The sequence below is a fragment of the Myxine glutinosa genome, chromosome 8 (assembly GCF_964187855.1).
Source record: "Myxine glutinosa chromosome 8, kmMyxGlut1.1, whole genome shotgun sequence".
In the NCBI taxonomy this organism is placed as follows: Eukaryota; Metazoa; Chordata; class Myxini; order Myxiniformes; family Myxinidae; genus Myxine; species Myxine glutinosa.
Window position 1 is genome coordinate 36,104,530 of NC_136268.1, and position 19,166 is coordinate 36,123,695.

Genomic DNA, 19,166 nt, shown 5'->3' on the forward strand with positions numbered 1-19,166 from the left:
TGCACCAAATAGGTGATCCTGTGTCTAAAGTCAATGGGTACCTACATGGTTTTATGTCCTGAATATCATCATAAAATAACTCTACTTAGAATTGCCTTGAGTATCAGTCAAATATCGTATTTTAAAAAAGGTAATCCGAATTCAAGGGGTTAATATGTAAAGGTTATTTATTTTGACAATTTACATGTGGTTTACTAATTAAGAGGAGATCCTCAGCTTTCCATTGATACCTTCCATGCATCATCGCTGTCACACATGACCGAGTACATGTTCATTGAAAATGACAAGTTCAAATCGCATTTTTACAAGTTTGGCTAATCGATGCAAGTCAGGATAATTGGTGCAAAATGAACGTCAGATGTGAACTTTTCTCAGGAATGATTGGCCTTTATGCACCCACACCTTTAACATGTCCATCTCCCCTTTCAACACAAAGCTCACAGCGGCGGAGCATGCCCTGAATTGCTCGTCTCACCATATCCGGGTCATTGCGCAAAGCATCCACTTCATGTCGAATACGGCCCTGCATTTCGTCAAAATCACGGGAGGAGTTACGAACTCCTTGTTCTTTAAATGTCCCCAAAGGAAATATTCACATGGTGTGAGGTCAGATGATCTTGGCGGCCATTCCACTGCATGGTTGAGGGCGATGACTCGGTCTCCAAAGAGTTCCCTCAGTCGATCTCGGACAGCGATAAGACGATGTGCTGGGGCGCCGTCTTGGGCCCACCAGAGATATCTGAAGACACGACGAACCTGTCGCTCAAAGTTCTCCTCCAGCTGCGGTAAAACTTCATCATTGATCATTTGCAGATACCTGTTACATTGACATTCATTTGAAAGAAAAATGGTCTGATCACCTGACCACTTCCACAAAGTCCCAACCAAACAGTCCACTTTTGTCAATTCATGTTGGTGTCAAAATTAAATTCCAGGGGTTGTCCTGTCAGTGCATATTCAAGAACATTATGGGTATTGACCTTGCCGTCCATGGTGAAAGCAGCTTCGTCGCCGATAACGAGATAGTGCAGGAAATTGACATCTGCTTCGCAACGTGCTATCAACCATCCGGCAAGCACCAGCCTCCTGGCAAAATCCCCTGGCGTAAGTTGATGCCGGATGTGAATCCGATATGGATGTTGGTGGAGGTCCAGTTTTGTGATTCGGTTGAATGTTGCCTAAGGCAATCCCGTCCCATTTCCTCTTGCGCTGGTATCCCTAGGATGCTCCAAAACTTGCTGCCTTACTGCTGCAATGTTCATTTCCGATCGCCCAGTGCGCCTCCTACCAGAATTCTCCTTGTTGCGGGTTGAGGCTAGTGCCATGCTCTTGGTATTTTCTAACATTCGCCCAGATGGTTTTGGCTGCTGGAGGCTCCCGTTCTGGGAAACGTTCCCTGAACGCATCACAAGTTCGCTGCGAACTTCCAGTTTAGTGAAAGGTTGTAACCACGAAGGTCCGCTGTTCAGTCGTAAGTTGAACCATCCTTTCAATGGCGAAGACTGTCTCTAAACCCATACGCTGTAGGCCCATCTTAAATACCCATCTTAAACAAAGGATGACGCAACCGACGATTACCAGACCAGCTTAACAATTTTACATAATCAACTTGGCAGTCGACAAGTAATACGTCCATTTGAAACTGTTTTGCATTGATTAGCCAAACTTGTAAAAATGCGATTTCAACTTGTCATTTTCAATGAACATGTACTTGGTCATGTGTGACAGCAATGAAGCATGGAAGGCATCAATGGAAAGCTGAGGATCTCCTCATAATTGGTAAACCACATGTAAATTGTCAAACTAAATAACCTTTGCCTACTAACTCATTGAATTCGGATTACCTTTTTTTTGATCCGCACTGTGTATATCTATATATATAAAACACAGTTTGTGTGTGTGTGTGTGTGTGTGTGTGTGTGTGTGTAATGTTACCGATAGACTCCTAAACGGAGAGGCTCACGTGCTTGATATTTGGCATAGACATGGCCATTGAGCCTGGGAAGAACATGGCCGACCTAAAAAAAAAAATTTCATAATATTTTTTTACCATATTTTTACCTCAGCGCATTTCAGCGAGGAATATTATGCACGGAATCTGACCGGTGGCAGAGCAGCGCGCTGATTCGCTCAGAGCGATCACGTGATGTTCCTTGCCGCCATTAACTCAGTTACGCATTCGCACGTATTTCAGAGCGAAAAGCGATTGCGTTTTTTCACATTTCAGCGAGGAACATTGCCATTCACACCACATAGGTTTTTTTTTCTTTCGATCTTTACGGGATCCATATTTTTTATTCATATTTACCTCAGCGCATTTCAGCGAGGAATATTATACACGGAATCTGATCAGGTGGCAGAGCAGCACGCTGATTTGCTCAGAGCAATCACGTGATGCTCCTTGCCGCCATAAACTCACAGTTACGCGTTCGCACGTAATTCACACGTTCAAAACAAACGAGATCCGCGAAGCGAGTTGGTCGAGTCGTGCTAACCAAGATGGCGACACGGCGGCTTCACTTTTCACGGAGTATGAGCGTTCTATATATTTTCAATTCAGTGCGCCCGACTCGCTCACGTACTTGATTTGTGGCATAGACATGGCCATTGGGCCTTCACGGTGTAATTTGTGCGAGGGAGGAGGGGGAGGGGGAGGGATTAGCAGCAGAAGCAGAAGCCCCCGTCCTCCGAGCGTCCGAGCTTCCGTCCTCCCCTCCCCCTCCCTTCCCCCCTCCCTCTCCCCCTTACCCCTCCCCCCCCATCCTCCCACTCCCCCCTCCCCCTCCTCCCTCCCCCGCCCCTCCCCCGTTGTCCTCCCCTCCCCCTCCCCCCCTCTTCTCCCCTCCCCCCTCTAACTCCCCTTCCCCCTGTTCCCCTTCCCCCCCCCCTCCCCTCCCCCACCCGGCAATGCCGGGTACTTCTGCTAGTATATATATATTGTTACTGATCGCGGATTAAGATGTTATTTACCGAGCGGTGGTATTGCCGCGACCGTTACAGGATCCCTGACTCACCCGATTCACCCAGTACTTTGGCCGGATCGCACCGCAGCTGCTCAATGAGGGGAAAAGACTAAAACGACGAATGCAAAGAGGAAAAGGAATAAAACGAATAGACGGACAGAAGAGTAATTGGATTTATTATTTACACAAGCAAAAAGGAGCAATCAAGGTTTATTTACAACACATAAGACGCAGGTGACACAGTGCAAATTTTAGCTTACCTACAGACTTAATTAAATACCCAGGGACAGAACAAACAAAACAAACTCACGTACACAAGAAGGGTGGAAAGGCAGGAGGTGGATGGCTGGAGGGAGAGCGAGGTCCAAGGGGGTCCTGCAGCTCAACCGGCGCGTTTAGCAGCCGCCGTTCCTTTTCGGTCCTGCTCCAAACCGCCGTTCAGGCCCCCTTTGGCTGTTGGGTGTTCTTGCTGCTGCAGCCTCCGCTGCGTTCCCAGGACTTGTCTGACTCGTTGGTCCACACCCTCAACTCTTTCTTGGTCCCTCACTCTTTACCACCGACTCCTCACCGCAACCAACGCAACCACTTGACCACCACCTCTACTGACTGACTCTTCACCACTCTCCACTTGACAACCGACTCTCAACCAACTCAGACCAACTCACCACTCACTTCCGTTCGCGCCTTTCATAGCGCCTCCAGCGATTCAGCCGCCGGCATTTTGGACACGCCCATCGGGGTGCTCACCTCGGCCCTGGTTGGTCGCGCGACCCTCGGGCTCCGCCCTGGATGACGACGGGCGGGCACGCCCCTCTTCCCCTCTATGACGAGGTGGAGACACGCCTTTCTTCCCCGACTCGAGCCTCGTGGTCAATGGCGTTTATTGGAGGGGAGGTAATTGAGAATCGAGGGCTCAGCAATGACGAGAGGGGATGTAAAAGGGAATGGAGATTTTGGGGATGGGAATGAAAGGGGATCTATTCTCTTTCACTGGTGCAATGGAGTACTTCAATCAATGGGAGACACAGCCTTACCCTAAAACACAGAATAAGAGATAACTATCAACAGGGGTATTCTATTATTTGGCTGATGTGTATGCTTGTGGACTAATTATGGGATGCCCTTTCACCTTTACACAGCTCCGGAGGTAGGGGGGCGCAGAATAAACAATAATAATAATAGTACAGCACACAATCAAAAAAATATACAGTCCTCATCTCCGCAACACTGCACCCTCCTCCTCTTAGGCACGTCCCGGGCCTACAACTTTTATTTTTAGTGTGACACGTAGGTGTAGTTCCCTCTACTTTTAACCTGACCCTGAGTGCGACAGTTTTAAAACATAAATAAATGTGTCCCGCTGCTCCATTGCACCCTGCCTAACAGACTTACGCCCACAGTTAACCGAATTGCGGAATGGTCTTCAAACTACACACTGACGGTGGGAAGCATTATTTACACTTGACGCTACTTTTATTTACAAGACTAACCCAGGACCTGTAATTGTTCTTTCTGGGGGGGAGACAGTCTGCTCTGCATCGACGCACCATGAAAGCACCCAAAAACGCACCCAAGCACCAATCGGTGCACAGTCATCACTGTTCATGAATAAAAATAACCAAACAACCCCTAACCCTGCAGGTGATCTCTTGCTCTTCGGCTCCCTCTGCTGGTTATTATTTCTTCCAGTTGTTGTCATTTTCTTTGCTTTTCTTACTGGCGGCCTATTTGTATTAAAACTTGCACCCAATGTGTCCTTTTTATTTATTTTATTTATGGCCCACAGGGCCGACTAGTGTGGTTCACCTGTGGGGCATCGGTGCCCTGTGGCCAAGGTCCGCCAGCAAGATTTCGGGCCCTCATGGCCGGTTCCAGCAGAGGGGCCATGCCCCAACCCATGGGGTCCATAAGTGGTGCTCGGCCACAGGCATGTGGTCCATAATGTGGTGCATCGATGCAGACAGCTGGTTCTGGGAATTCCGGGCGCACAATGGAGGACTCACGCACGCTCCCCTCGGCACCCAATGGCGCACAGGTCATGTGGGAGACAAAAGGGGAAAGACAATTGAGCGAGGGGTAAGGTCACAAGGGTACACATCAATAAGGCAATGCAAGGCGAAATGCGTACGGAGGGCGAAGTGAGAAAGCTCGTCCCTACCGTAGGTCACCCCCCTGTCACCTACCCTACCCTTGCCCTTACCCCATATGTACAAAAATCTACACATTTACAAATTCGTCACTACTGTCACGTCTTCCCCATATTTCCCCTATACCAAATTCGTCTCCACAATCCCTCTACTTCAAAATTTGCCATCACCAAATTCATCATCAATCCTCATGAGGAGGCAGAGATGGAACATCAAAGCACAATTTCACACCCACGTCATGATGCGTCTCACATCCAAACATTTGCACAGTAAAAAATAATTAAACATGGCATGGTGCGGAGTACCTGTCACCTCAGGTGAGTGGATGCAGATGGTGCGAGGAGACTTCATCCTAACTACTTTCTAAATGACATTAACACACTTTACACTACCCGAGGTCTCTCCCTGCCAATTCATTGGCCAACTTACACTATGGGTTCTAAAAACCAATTCCCATTGACCAAACTGTGGTGCTTCTCAATTTGGGGTCTCACTCCCCCGATTCATCTCCCGGTGCCCTCGCACAATTTCTGGGCTGCGACGTGTAGCTCTCCCAGCAGGTCTACCCACCTGCACACCTCCACCACTGCAGTTGCCACCCGAGCTTACCTAGCTCCTCACCCTAACCTACCTAACTGGGGAAGGCCCTCTCCTGGCTCTGTCACCCCTTGGTGCCCTCTGGCACTGGGCTACCCGGGTCCGTCCTCCGGATCCTCGGGCCCCATCCACAACTACCGGCTCCCAGAGCCCACCTGCGGCCTCACCTGGCCGACATCCTCACAGTGGTGGAGTGCCCAACCAACTACACACACTAACAGGCTACACGCCCAGCCATTTCCACAACACTAATGCACCCATCCACAGACCATTCTTTCACCCGCACCACAGATGCCAATATCCAACCACAATTTACCTGTACCCTCTACCTAACACTTACACTACCCACCCCGGGTATCCGTGATGGGGGTCCACTCTTCCCCCATTCACACCTTCGCACCATCCACTCCACTCCACAATTTCCACCATACTCACTCCACGACCATCCATTCCAATACTCCATACCATTTATTCCATACACCTGTCCTCCATTCACCTGTCGTTGCACACCTGTGCAATCATACCTGGTGCCACCTGCACCCTCCTCCTCTTCCTGGACCAGTTGGTCAACACAACACACATCACCATCACTCACTCATACACTGCTCCACACACCTGTTCAGTTGCACACCTGTGCAATCACACCTGGTCACTCCTCAAACACACGGCATCATCTCAGCTAACTACTCCCCTCTGAAACTTGCGCTTCCCAGTCGTCCCTTTAAACTATTGCGCTCCCACGTCATTATCAACCACACTAAACTACCTGCGTCCCCACTACAGGTATCAGTCACTATCTAAACCTTAACGTTACCTAATGTCAATCTCTTCTAGATCCCTATCATTATCCAAGCCCTCCCTGGCTCGGTTGTCATAGCCACCCCATAAACTATTGCGCATTTGCCCCCCTTGTAAGGGATGGTGGATTTGCCATCCCACCACATCGGGGGTCTCTCTATCAATTTTGCTCGTCCAAATTCCAACCAATTCAAAAAATTTCCATTTACTGCCAATTCTATTCACTTTTCCTAAATTTCGGATCAAAACACTATCACTATCACCATCCTCACAGTCCGCTATATCCTAGCCTCGGTGCGTCATGACGTCATTAAACTCGGCTTCGCAAGCCGAGCAATGAATTTGGGTGGTTTGGTCGCCTGCAGGTTGAATCCGTCCGGCTTTCGGTTCAAGGGAGGTGGTTTGGTTGGACCGAGGCTCCCACGCACCATCTCGGCGCGGCACCTTGCGGTCCCGGGCCGATGGCTCAATCTCCCCCGGTCGGAACCCCGTCCCGAGGGGGCACCGTTCCGCTTCCTCCCACTCACCCTTGAACCGGACCGGTCGCCTCGCCCGACAAAGCCCGACTCGACCGTGCGGGGCGGGGCCAAGCCCGAATCGGCAACGACGCTTCGAAGAGAAGCGACGCAGCATCGACCCGCGCCGGGCCTCGCACCCAACAAAGCACCCCACGCCCCGAGTGCTCGCATCGGCTATCCGTCGCCCTAACCACTAACCCGGTTACCGTCGATGCTTTACTTGCATGCTCACACGCATACGCTACCCCTTTCACCCTCACAAAACCTGGCGTTCCAACGCCGTCCGTACATTCCACCAACGCTCTCTCTGTTACACACCACACCTCTCGCGCACACTCTTGCGCACACTTCGGTCCACACCTCTCCTCCGTTACGTCCTCCGTAACACTCACCATGGGCGTGCACTCTTGCATCCACCCACTAACGCGCTCGGATGGGCTCTCCCACACTCGCGCCACCACCAATTCAGGTGTGCTTTCTCGCACACGTTCCACCACCACCTTACTCTCCGTGTCACACTTCGTACACCCCGACGTGCATTCTCGCTCGCACTCGGTTTCACACTCGCGCTCCGATGTGCCCTCTCGCACCTGCGCCATCACCAACTCACTATTCGTGTCACACTCCGTACACCCTGACGTGCATTCTCGCTCGCACTCGGTCTCACTCCCACACTTTATAACACACCCACTCGCCGACGCACACTTTTTCCTCCACGCATGCCATTTCCACTCACACGGGACCCTTCACCAACGCCCGGATGCTTCCTCGATCCCAAGCGCGCGAAAATTCTTTTGTCGCTAAACATCCTCCTACAAAATCTCCCCGCACAATACACACAGCACGTCTCACCTTCGGGGTTCTTCTTCCTCCCTGCACCAAAACCTGCAAACTTCCATTCGGGTTAAGCACAGCATCGTGATGTGAGCAGGGACTTTGCACATATTCCATTTCTCCCTGCAATTCCCGGGCTACCTCCGTCATCTCTTCAATTTTAATGCCCACTTCCGCTTTTTCTGTACTCACCTCGACGACCGTTGGCTTTAATAAAATTCCCTCTACCTCATCGGTCGCCGGCTTTTCCAAACCCCGTGTCGCGATTTCTACCCCCGTCATTGTACCCGTGCTTTCCTCCGCTTCGCTCAACCGGCGCTTCTCGACCCGCTTTACCTCCTCGTGCACCCCTGGGACCCTTTCGCCCAACTTGCGGTCTCTGTCCCTCTGCTCCCTTTCCTCCCTATCGGCCCTCATTCCGTTCGTTGTTGCTTCAATTTTGTTTAACAATCGCTCACTGTTAGCCCTCCTTTCGTCCCTCATTGCCCCCATTTGGCTTCCCCATTGTTCCATTTTATCACTCAATTTTTTAATACCGTCATTCTCCCGTTTCATTCCCGCCATGATTTGGGCCATAACAAATCGCATGTACTCCGGCATCTCTGGCTCGGCTGCCGCGACCATGGGCGCGGCTAAATTTGGTGCCGCAATAACCATGTGCGCGAGGACGCCATCTTGTGCGTCTGATACCTCCGCAACCACATTGCCATTTTTCTCCTCCTCCCTTTCCTCCACATACATTTCCCCGAGGTCCTGGGTCGATTCCACCCCGTCTATCTCTCCCACCGGCATCCCGTCGCCTTGACCAGCCATGGCGCGATTTCAAAATTCGGGTTTTGCTTTAAAACAAAACAAATTTCGTCCGCTCCAAATTTTGACCAAATTTTTTCTAGATGTTTTTTAAAAAAAAATTGGGTTCGGGCCCCGAATCTCACTCCCAGACACCAATTGTTACTGCCAATAGTACAATTGGTGTTCCAAAATTTGGGCCTAACAAATTTAGTCCCAGGTCCGAATCCCACTCCTGACACCAATTGTTACTGATCGCGGATTAAGATGTTATTTACCGAGTGGTGGTATTGCCGCGACCGTTACAGGATCCCTGACTCACCCGATTCACCCAGTACTTTGGCCGGATCGCACCGCAGCTGCTCAATGAGGGGAAAAGACTAAAACGACGAATGCAAAGAGGAAAAGGAATAAAACGAATAGACGGACAGAAGAGTAATTGGATTTATTATTTACACAAGCAAAAAGGAGCAATCAAGGTTTATTTACAACACATAAGACGCAGGTGACACAGTGCAAATTTTAGCTTACCTACAGACTTAATTAAATACCCAGGGACAGAACAAACAAAACAAACTCACGTACACAAGAAGGGTGGAAAGGCAGGAGGTGGATGGCTGGAGGGAGAGGGAGGTCCAAGGGGGTCCTGCAGCTCAACCGGCGCGTTTAGCAGCCGCCGTTCCTTTTCGGTCCTGCTCCAAACCGCCGTTCAGGCCCCCTTTGGCTGTTGGGTGTTCTTGCTGCTGCAGCCTCCGCTGCGTTCCCAGGACTTGTCTGACTCGTTGGTCCACACCCTCAACTCTTTCTTGGTCCCTCACTCTTTACCACCGACTCCTCACCGCAACCAACGCAACCACTTGACCACCACCTCTACTGACTGACTCTTCACCACTCTCCACTTGACGACCGACTCTCAACCAACTCATACCAACTCACCACTCACTTCCGTTCGCGCCTTTTATAGCGCCTCCAGCGATTCAGCCGCCGGCGTTTTGGACACGCCCATCGGGGTGCTCACCTCGGCCCTGGTTGGTCGCGCGACCCTCGGGCTCCGCCCTGGATGACGACGGGCGGGCACGCCCCTCTTCCCCTCTATGACGAGGTGGAGACACGCCTTTCTTCCCCGACTCGAGCCTCGTGGTCAATGGCGGTTATTGGAGGGGAGGTAATTGAGAATCGAGGGCTCAGCAATGACGAGAGGGGATGTAAAAGGGAATGGAGATTTTGGGGATGGGAATGAAAGGGGATCTATTCTCTTTCACTGGTGCAATGGAGTACTTCAATCAATGGGAGACACAGCCTTACCCTAAAACACAGAATAAGAGATAACTATCAACAGGGAATTCTATTATTTGGCTGATGTGTATGCTTGTGGACTAATTATGGGATGCCCTTTCACCTTTACACAGCTCCGGAGGTAGGGGGGCGCAGAATAAACAATAATAATAATAGTACAGCACACAATCAAAAAAATATACAGTCCTCATCTCCGCAACAATATATACTAGCTGAGGTACCCGGCTTCGCCCGGGTTGAATAAGAATAATACAAATATATGATGAAAAGAACATGTATATTTTAGAGCAATATCACAGTACATTTCCTACATGACGTTTTGTCAATTTTCAATTTCTCAAAACCTCTTGGTATACAACATTTCTGGTTTTCTTACTTGGTGCCAAGACATAAAGATTGCTTGGTTTTCCAACCCTCGAGCAGCCCACGTACAGCTGGCCATGGAAAGTACCCGGCATTGCCGGGCGGGGGAAGGGAGGGGAGGAGGAAGGGGAGCGGAGGGGAACGGGGGGGGAGGGGAGGAGAGGGTGGGGAGGAGAGAAGAGGGGGGGAGGGGAGAAGAGGGGGTGAGGGGAGAAGAGGAGGGAGGGGGAGGAGGAGAGGGGAGAAGAGGAGGGAGGGGGGGAGGAGAGGGGGGAGTGGAGTGGGAGGGGAGGGGTGGGGGAGGGGGAGGGGGGTAACGGCTAGCTTGGCAAGCGATAGCAGGCTTTTATTTTTACCTCAATGAGGGCTATATATATAGTCCGTGCTTGGAGCCTTCAAGTTCAACATAAAGATTTTTAATGAAAAATAATGGGGAGGGAGGGGGGAGGGGGAGGGGGTGAGGGGGGAGGGGGATGGGGTGAGGGGGGAGGGGGGAGGGGAGTGGGAGGGGGAGGGGAGGGGAGAACGGCTAGCTTGGCAAGCAATAGCAGGCTTTTATTTTTACCTCAATGAGGGCTATATATATAGTCCGTGCTTGGAGCCTTCAAGTTCAACATAAAGATTTTTAATGAAAAATAATGGGGAGGGAGGGGGGAGGGGGAGGGGGTGAGGGGGGAGGGGGATGGGGTGAGGGGGGAGGGGGGGGAGGGGAAGGTGGGAGGGGGGGGGGAGGGGAGGTGGGAGGGAGGGGGGGGAGGGGAGAACGGCTAGCTTGGCAAGCGATAGCAGGCTTTTATTTTTACCTCAATGAGGGCTATATATATAGTCCATGCTTGGAGCCTTCAAGATCAACATAAAGTTTTTTTATGAAAAATAATGCAATGTATAACAATCCACCAATGCAAGTTCAGAAATGAATGCAGATCCTTTACTTTGCGATACAAATGCAATTCCCGCCATCTCCACTCACGATCGAGGCCTCCATGGTGACTGCGCCTCTTCTTCCTCCTACAACTTCATCTCACTTCTTTCACTCAAAATGCACGAAATTCTGCCGCATGAAATTATGTAGAGGCCTCGTCGGGGGGGATATAAGGTAGATAAGGAAGGCGTTGTAACAGAAGAATCAAAATAAAAGTGGAAGAACATAAGGAAATGGGAGCTATTCTGGACGCACAGCCAAACCCGACAAACCATTGCAATACACCCCGAACGTCTAGCGCCGCCACAAACTACACCATGGAATTGCAGGTGGCGCGGTTTTTTTAAACCATTGATATTAAAATAAAACGTAGCCTAAAACCACCGGGATTTTATGCTGATTCCGAATCTGTGTCTAAAACTTTTCTCCGATGTGTAGTTCTTGAGTTATAAGCGGACATCCAGACAGACACACACACACACACACACACACACACACACACACACACACACACACACACACACACACACACACACTCCTCCTTTATATATATATATATATATACACACACTCCTCCTCCTCCTTTTTATCGATAAGCATTTATTAGTTTGTGATCACACTTTATTTTTAGAGGTGGCATAACCCCCACATATTTTAAGAATATGTACAAGAATGTTTAGTTGCCATTAAAATTAATTAAAACTTGATTTTAAAAAAGTGATGAAACATCCTGAAACTCGAACTTGCACTGTAACTTATCATGATAAAATAATGCACCAAGTTTCAGTTCAATATGTTAAAGGGTAATATAAGGCGGAAAAGTCTGGAAAACTGACCCACATATAATATGTGATATTTTGTAAGTCCAAACTTTGGATTTGGTAAATTGTACTCTGTGAAAAATTGGCAAAATGCCCCAAAACTCAAACTTGTTCTGCAACTTATCATTATTAAGTCATGCACAAAGTTTCACTTGAATATGTTAAGGGGCATGGGAAAAAAGGTCTAGAAAACCGCAGATTGCATGGACAGACAGACAGACAGACGGAGAGCAAACATGTCGTCCCCTTCGGGTAGCTGTCTAATAAACTTAATAGGCAGTGGGCCCTGAGCATGAAATGTGGTTAGAAATCGATTATTGTGATCCACCCAGGGGGACGACTTGCAATTGTGTTTTCCTACACCATTTTGTCCCGTAGAATCCGATTCTGCTTGTCACATAAAATTTTTGCACATTATGGAGCTATAAGGCATTTTAGGTCAAAATCACCCGTTTCTGAAATCGATCTCTAATCCGATAAAATTGTTGTGTCCAGGATACTGCTCATGAAGCCTTCAAACTTGGTATGCTATGAGCTAAGATATTCAACGAGATGACAGAAAGGCAACACCTGCACTGATAATTATCGGTGTCAACGAGTGAAAACACATTTTTTGTAGAAAATGGCAAATTTCGTGATTTTTTATTTATTTAAAATTTCAGAAAATGTACAGAATACAATGGTCTATTTTTTTCCGCATGGAAATCTGTTTCTAATGACATTCGAAAGGTTTTTGGAAAGTTTAGTGAGATTTGACCAAAGATTGAATTTTCTATAAATATTTCTGCAGTCACTCACATCAGAATATGAAGCACAGTCATGTCAGCATTCAAAATTGAATGTAGGCAGAGCAAAATCGATAGGAAGCTTCAAAATATTGCTTGTAGGGCGTTAAAACCTGGCAAACATCAAACTAAAGCATGTATTCCACCCACCTATGCATATTTGTAACACAAAACACCCAATTGCTGGTCTCTTTGGAGGTGCTGGATGGAGATTCGAACATCAGAGAACAAAGGATGGTTTAATCAGAGAACAAAGAAAACAAAACAAGTACAGATACATTCAAAGAACACCGCCCCCATGCCAAATAAATAAATAACATATCCTCCAGCACGCGACATTGCTGGGGCGCTTTTGGCACCTGGCGATGCCGCAGTGCAGCACATGGAGACGCAATTGGGAGCAATAATTGATTGATTAATTGTGTAATTAAAGTAAATAAATAGTAATCATAAAATAATTAATTTCTTAATCAATTGGCTAATAGCATACCTAAACCACCACTGTTTCATATGAATCTGCAACTTTTTGAAAATTATTTAATGAACTAAATTAATCGAAAATATTTAATAAGTAATCGATTAATTGATTTATCAATAAATCAAAAATATTCTTCATAGTCAAATTATTTGGTCACTGTCGTGTCCAAATATCAACTTCCTAGCTCAAAAGGTGCCTAAGATATTGCCCAGATGAGAAAGAAAATAAATGATTAATAATTGAAATAAATAAATAATAATCGTAAAATAATAAATTTCTCAATCAATTGGCTCATATCATACCTAAACCACCACCGTTTCATTTGAAGTTGTAATTTTGAACTTTTTGAAAATTAATTAAGTAATTATTTGAATAATTAAATAATTAATTGATTAATTGATTAATCAATAAAAAAACAAAAACATTTACAGCCAAATTGCTTGGTTACTGTCGTGTCCAAATATCAGCTTCATAGCTCAAAAGGTGCCTTGGATATTGCACAGATGAGAAAGAAAATAAATAAGTACTTAATAAATTATTAATAATTAAGCAAATGATCAATTAATTGATTAATCAAAAAATAAAGAAAATATGAGGATGGCTGAGATATTTCCCAGACAAGCAAGAAAACAAACAAACAAATTGAGTGAAAACAGAGTACTCTATTTTGGCGCACATCATCGCCGGGCCCCCTTCGGCACCCAGCGATGACGTCATGCAGTGCCTGGAGATGGAATCGGAAAGGAACGGTGTATAATACCCCTGGGCGCTCAACTTGTAAAATAAAGCAGTGCACTGCACCGACTAAAGGTATTTTAAACAGCATCACGGTATTTAAGACCAATTTCAATGGTTGCTAGGAGACAGGACAGCATGTACAATCATACTAACGTAATCATAAGACTTGAAATAAACAAAATAAAAATAGCTGTTTTGGGTGTAACCCCCCCCCCCCAAAAAAAAAAATGGGGGGGGCTCTGTTTTACATTAATGTTCTTGAAATTCATGCAATATAATAATTTAGTACACGGTTTGGAGAAAAATATACTTCTGGTGTCCTTGTTTGGCACATGATACATATCAGGAGCTCCTCCATGAGCATATTCATCTATCTATAATTCCACTAATCTCTGTGTGTATGTTTGTTTGTACGTTTGTTTGTTTGTTTGTATGTCTGTGACCGCTGTTTCTCGACAACTACCGGTCCGATATACTTTAAACTTGCCAGGTATATTGCTGGGGACCCGAGGATGTGCCTTTTCAAGGTTTCATATTAATCGGAGAAGTAGTTACCGAGCTATGGCGATTTCTTTACCAAACACTGCAAGCCGTTCGCTTTGGACCAAACCATTGCATGTAAATAGAGGGGGGGGTTCTGTGGTCGTTGCAAATGGACCAAACCATTCATGTAAATAGAGGGGGGGGGGGTTCTGTGGTCGTTACTGCCACGTGGTTTCAAAGTTTTTTTTTGTTGTTGTTGTTTGCACGCATGTTTTTTTGCACCCACGTACGGGCACGCCCTAGGATGTTTACACACACACACCCCTACACAAATTTTTTTTTTTTTTTTTTTTTGGCAAGGAACGGGCACCCACGTACGGGCACGTCCTAGCTTATATATAGTACGGGCATGCCCGAGTCTATCTATAATTCCAGTAATCTCTGTGTGTGTGTATGTGTGTATGTCTGTGTGTTTGTCTGTGACCGCTGTTTCTCGACGACCACGGGTCCGATATACTTGAAACTTGCCAGGTATATTGCTGGGGACCTGAGGATGTGCCTTTTCAAGGTTTCATATTAATCGGACAAGTAGTTACCGAGCTATGGCGATTTCTTTACCAAACTCCGCAAGCCGTTCGCTTTGGACCAAACCATTTCATGTAAATAGAGGGGGGGGGTTCTGTGGTCGTTGCGAATGGACCAAACCATTCATGTAAATAGAGGGGGGGGGGGTTCTGTGGTCGTTACTGCCACGTGGTTTCAAAGTTTTTTTTTGTTGTTGTTGTTTGCACGCATGTTTTTTTGCACCCACGTACGGGCACGCCCTAGGATGTTTACACACACACACCCCTACACAAATTTTTTTTTTTTTTTTTTTTTGGCAAGGAACGGGCACCCACGTACGGGCACGTCCTAGTCTATCTATAATTCCAGTAATCTCTGTGTGTCTGTATGCGACCGCTGTTTCTCGACAACTACCAGTCCGATATACTTGAAACTTGCCAGGTATATTGCTGGGGACCCGAGGATGTGCCTTTTCAAGGTTTGAAATTAATCGGACAAGTGGTTCCCAAGGTATGGTCACCGTACTCGCAAGCCGTTCGCTTTGGCTTTGCGAATGGACCAAACCATTTCATGTAAATAGAGGGGGGGGGGGGTTCTGTGGTCGTTACGCCGTTCGCTTTGGCTTTGCGAATGGACCAAACCATTTCATGTAAATAGAGGGGGGGGGGGTTCTGTGGTCGTTACTGCCACGTGGTTTCAAAGTTTTTTTTTGTTGTTGTTGTTTGCACGCATGTTTTTTTGCACACACGTACGGGCAAGCACGTACGGGCAAGCACGTACGTGCGGGCACGCCCTAGTATTGTAAACAAGCGTTACGCCTAGGTCCCCCGTCGGTGAAGTGACGTGAGTTGACAAAGTGGAAGACGCAAGGCGGCCATCTTGGATTTTGACGTGGCGACCCAATTTTCAATAGCGTTCTTCCTTATGCGTAGATACACCCACACACCAGGTTATAAATTAGTAGTTCATTTATTTTTCAAGATATTCCGCTCACAAGGTTCAGACATACATGGCGGCGGCCATCTTGGATTTTGACGTGGCGACCTAATTTTCAATAGGGTTTGTAACGTTTGGTTATTCAGACACAAACAAGTCAACAAGATGGCGGGCCAACGGACTGCCGTTTATTCGTCATGGTGTCGTGAACATGCCGTAAACCATGACGTGAACATAACGTCATGATGTAATGCGTTATGTTACAACCATGTCGTAAACCATGACGTGAACATAACGTTATGATATAATGCGTTATGTCGCATCTCCCTTTGACAAACAACAAACGGAAAATTAAGTGAAGCATGGCACAGCAAGTAATAAAAGATGTAGCTGATGCATGAACGAACATGAACAAAATAAGTGTAAACATTTAGAACATACTGTCACAACAGTAAAACAGGGGTAGACTACCCTGAGTTACAAGGTGCTAGAAGAAGGGTTAGTCTGCCCTCAGTTTGTCACATAATCCTCTAGATGTTTGGGTCTGTTGATGACGCGGCCTGACTTCGTGGTGAGAGGATTCTGACCCTGTTCAGGCGGCAGAGAGGATGGCGTGTGTGTGACTGGCGAGGGTTGCCCTGTACGGGCTGTAGAGTGCAGACTGCTGCTGCACGGGCAGTGCTGTGTGGTCTGAGCTGAGCTGGGAGCTGGCAGACCAGCTGGAGCAGTAGCACAGTGTGGGGTCGGTCTGGTCGGTTGCCGGGTTGCATACGTCAGTGCTGTGGAGCTTGGCTGATGAGCACCGTATGTTGAGAGGCGGAGGTGTTTCCTGTTTCGGCGATACTTCCTGCCATTACTTTCAACGATATATGATCTGGGCACACTGTGATGGGCTACAACTGTTGCAGGCAGCCAGTTGTTTGTACCTGGGAGTGGAGTCATCCTTACTGGGTCTCCTGGGAGGAGGGCGGGCAGGTCTCTTTGGACATGTTTGTCGTGGTGGACCCGTTGCTTCTCCTTGCTCTGATCGAGCTTCTTCCTGACCTCATCACAGTTCAGAGTAATTGGACGCAACAACTCACGAGAGGTTGGCAGCAGGTTGCGGGGTCTGCGAGACATGCAAAGCGTGGCAGGTGACATGTTGCAACTTTCCAGCGGCGAGGTCCTGTAGTCAAGGAGGGCCAGATGTTTATCACTGCACTTAGACCAGAGTCGCTTTACCGTCTGTATGGCTCTCTCAGCTGCACCATTTGACTGAGGGTATCGGGGCGAAGACGTCTGGTGATTGATGTGATAGTCAGCACAAAACTGGGAAAATTCTTGTGAGCTGAACTGAGGTCCGTTATCTGTTCTGAGTGTCTCTGCGATGCCGTGTCGACACATTTGTGATTTGAGGGCGTTGACAGTGACTGCTGTGCTGAGGTTTGTCAGAGCATCCACCTCGATGAATTTGGAGAAACAGTCGGTTGTGAGTAAGTATTGATTCTCTTCATATTCGAAGATATCAGCAGCCACCTCAATCCAAGGTAACAGAGGTGTTTTCAGGGGCATCAGAGTTTCTGCGTGCTGCTGACTTTGGTACAAACTGCACTGTGGGCAATCACTGACGACGTCTTCAATTTGTGCAGTCATGCCTGGCCAGAACAGAGCTTCTCGGGCTCTCTGTTTGCATTTGCTGATTCCCATGTGTGAGCCATGTATTTGTCGCATCATGTCTGGACGCATTGTTGTGGGTACAACGATTCTCATGCCTTTGTAAACAATTCCATCCATCACCGACAGCTCCTCACGGTACTGCCAGTATGCACGGATGCTGTGAGGTGTTTCAGCTTTGGTGTCTGGCCATCCTTTCAGAACCATGGTGTGCAGTTCATTCAACTCTTCAGCAGTTCTCTGCTGGAACTGCGCGTAGCGAGACGGCACCACTGATATGAAGTCTACCATATTGATTAGCTCAATGTCCATCTCTGGTGTAGTATCTGGGAGGTTAGCACGGCTCAGGGTGTCGCCCAGTGGAATGTCCTTCCCTGGTTTGTACGTGATTGTCAAGTCATACGGCTGCAACTTCAGGAGCATTGATTGTAGCCTCATAGGTGCTGCTAGTAGGGGCTTGGTGTGAATTGACTGCAACGGCTTGTGGTCGGACTCGACGGTGATGTTTGATGTCCCAAATATGTAGTAATGGAACTTCTTGCAGGCATGTACAATGGCCAACATTTCCTTCTCCAGCACAGCACTCGGGTTGATTGAGAGAATTCACAAGGTCAGTGACCTTAGTGATTATCCTGATCTTCTCCACACAACAGGTGTACTGCCAGGCAAGTATTCTCTGAAAATCGACCCCACTGTGCCCCCTGCTGTCCATGGACCACGTCGGCAACCAAAAGCTCTGTACGACAAAGTTAAAGCCAAGCTAATAGAAATGCAAAAAGATGGGCACATTGCTCGTGTCACTGAACCGACAGACTGGGTGAGCTCCATGGTCACCGTAGTTAAGAAAGACAAAATCAGAATCTGCATTGACCCAAAAGACCTAAACAAGGCAATTAGGAGAGAACACTATTACATTCCAACAGTTGAAGAAGTGGTTGCATCAATGATACCAGGTTCAAAGTATTTCTCTGTACTTGACGCCAAATCCGGATTCTTACAGATCCCACTTCTGACACCATGTAACGTTTGGTTATTCAGACACAAACAAGTCAACAAGATGGCGGGCCAACGGACTGCCGTTTATTCGTCATGGTGTCGTGAACATGCCGTAAACCATGACGTGAACATAACGTCATGATGTAATGCGTTATGTTACAACCATGTCGTAAACCATGACGTGAACATAACGTTATGATATAATGCGTTATGTCGCAGGGTTCTTCCATATGCCGAATTGCACCCACACACCAAATTAGAATTCGGTCCTTCGCTTACACACGCACGCATGCACGCAGGCACGGACGGGAAAGCCATAGTCCCCCTTTCGCTCCGCGGTGCGATGGGGGACAACAAACAGAACAGATCATGTTGTTAAACCATGATTATTATGATCATCATGCTTTGGCAGCAAATCTACAATCAGAAAACAATGATACTTTTGTGCGTTGAGCTCTAACCCTTATTTAATTTATTCATGATGA

At 47.5% G+C, this 19,166-nt stretch overlaps 1 protein-coding gene across 2 annotated transcripts in view; it reads right to left on the minus strand.

Moving 5' to 3' along the window:
- Positions 1-19,166, minus strand: part of LOC137415684 (uncharacterized) — a 403,425-nt gene that overhangs the window by 79,830 nt on the left and 304,429 nt on the right. The window contains exon 5 of one of the 2 annotated variants that reach the window (XM_078783187.1): positions 16,915-17,179. The exons of the other annotated variant lie outside the window; for it this stretch is intronic. Coding sequence (XP_078639313.1) covers positions 16,915-17,172 — 258 coding nt within the window. The 5' untranslated portion in view covers positions 17,173-17,179. The remainder of the gene's footprint in view (positions 1-16,914; positions 17,180-19,166) is intronic. 2 annotated transcript variants of the gene reach the window in all.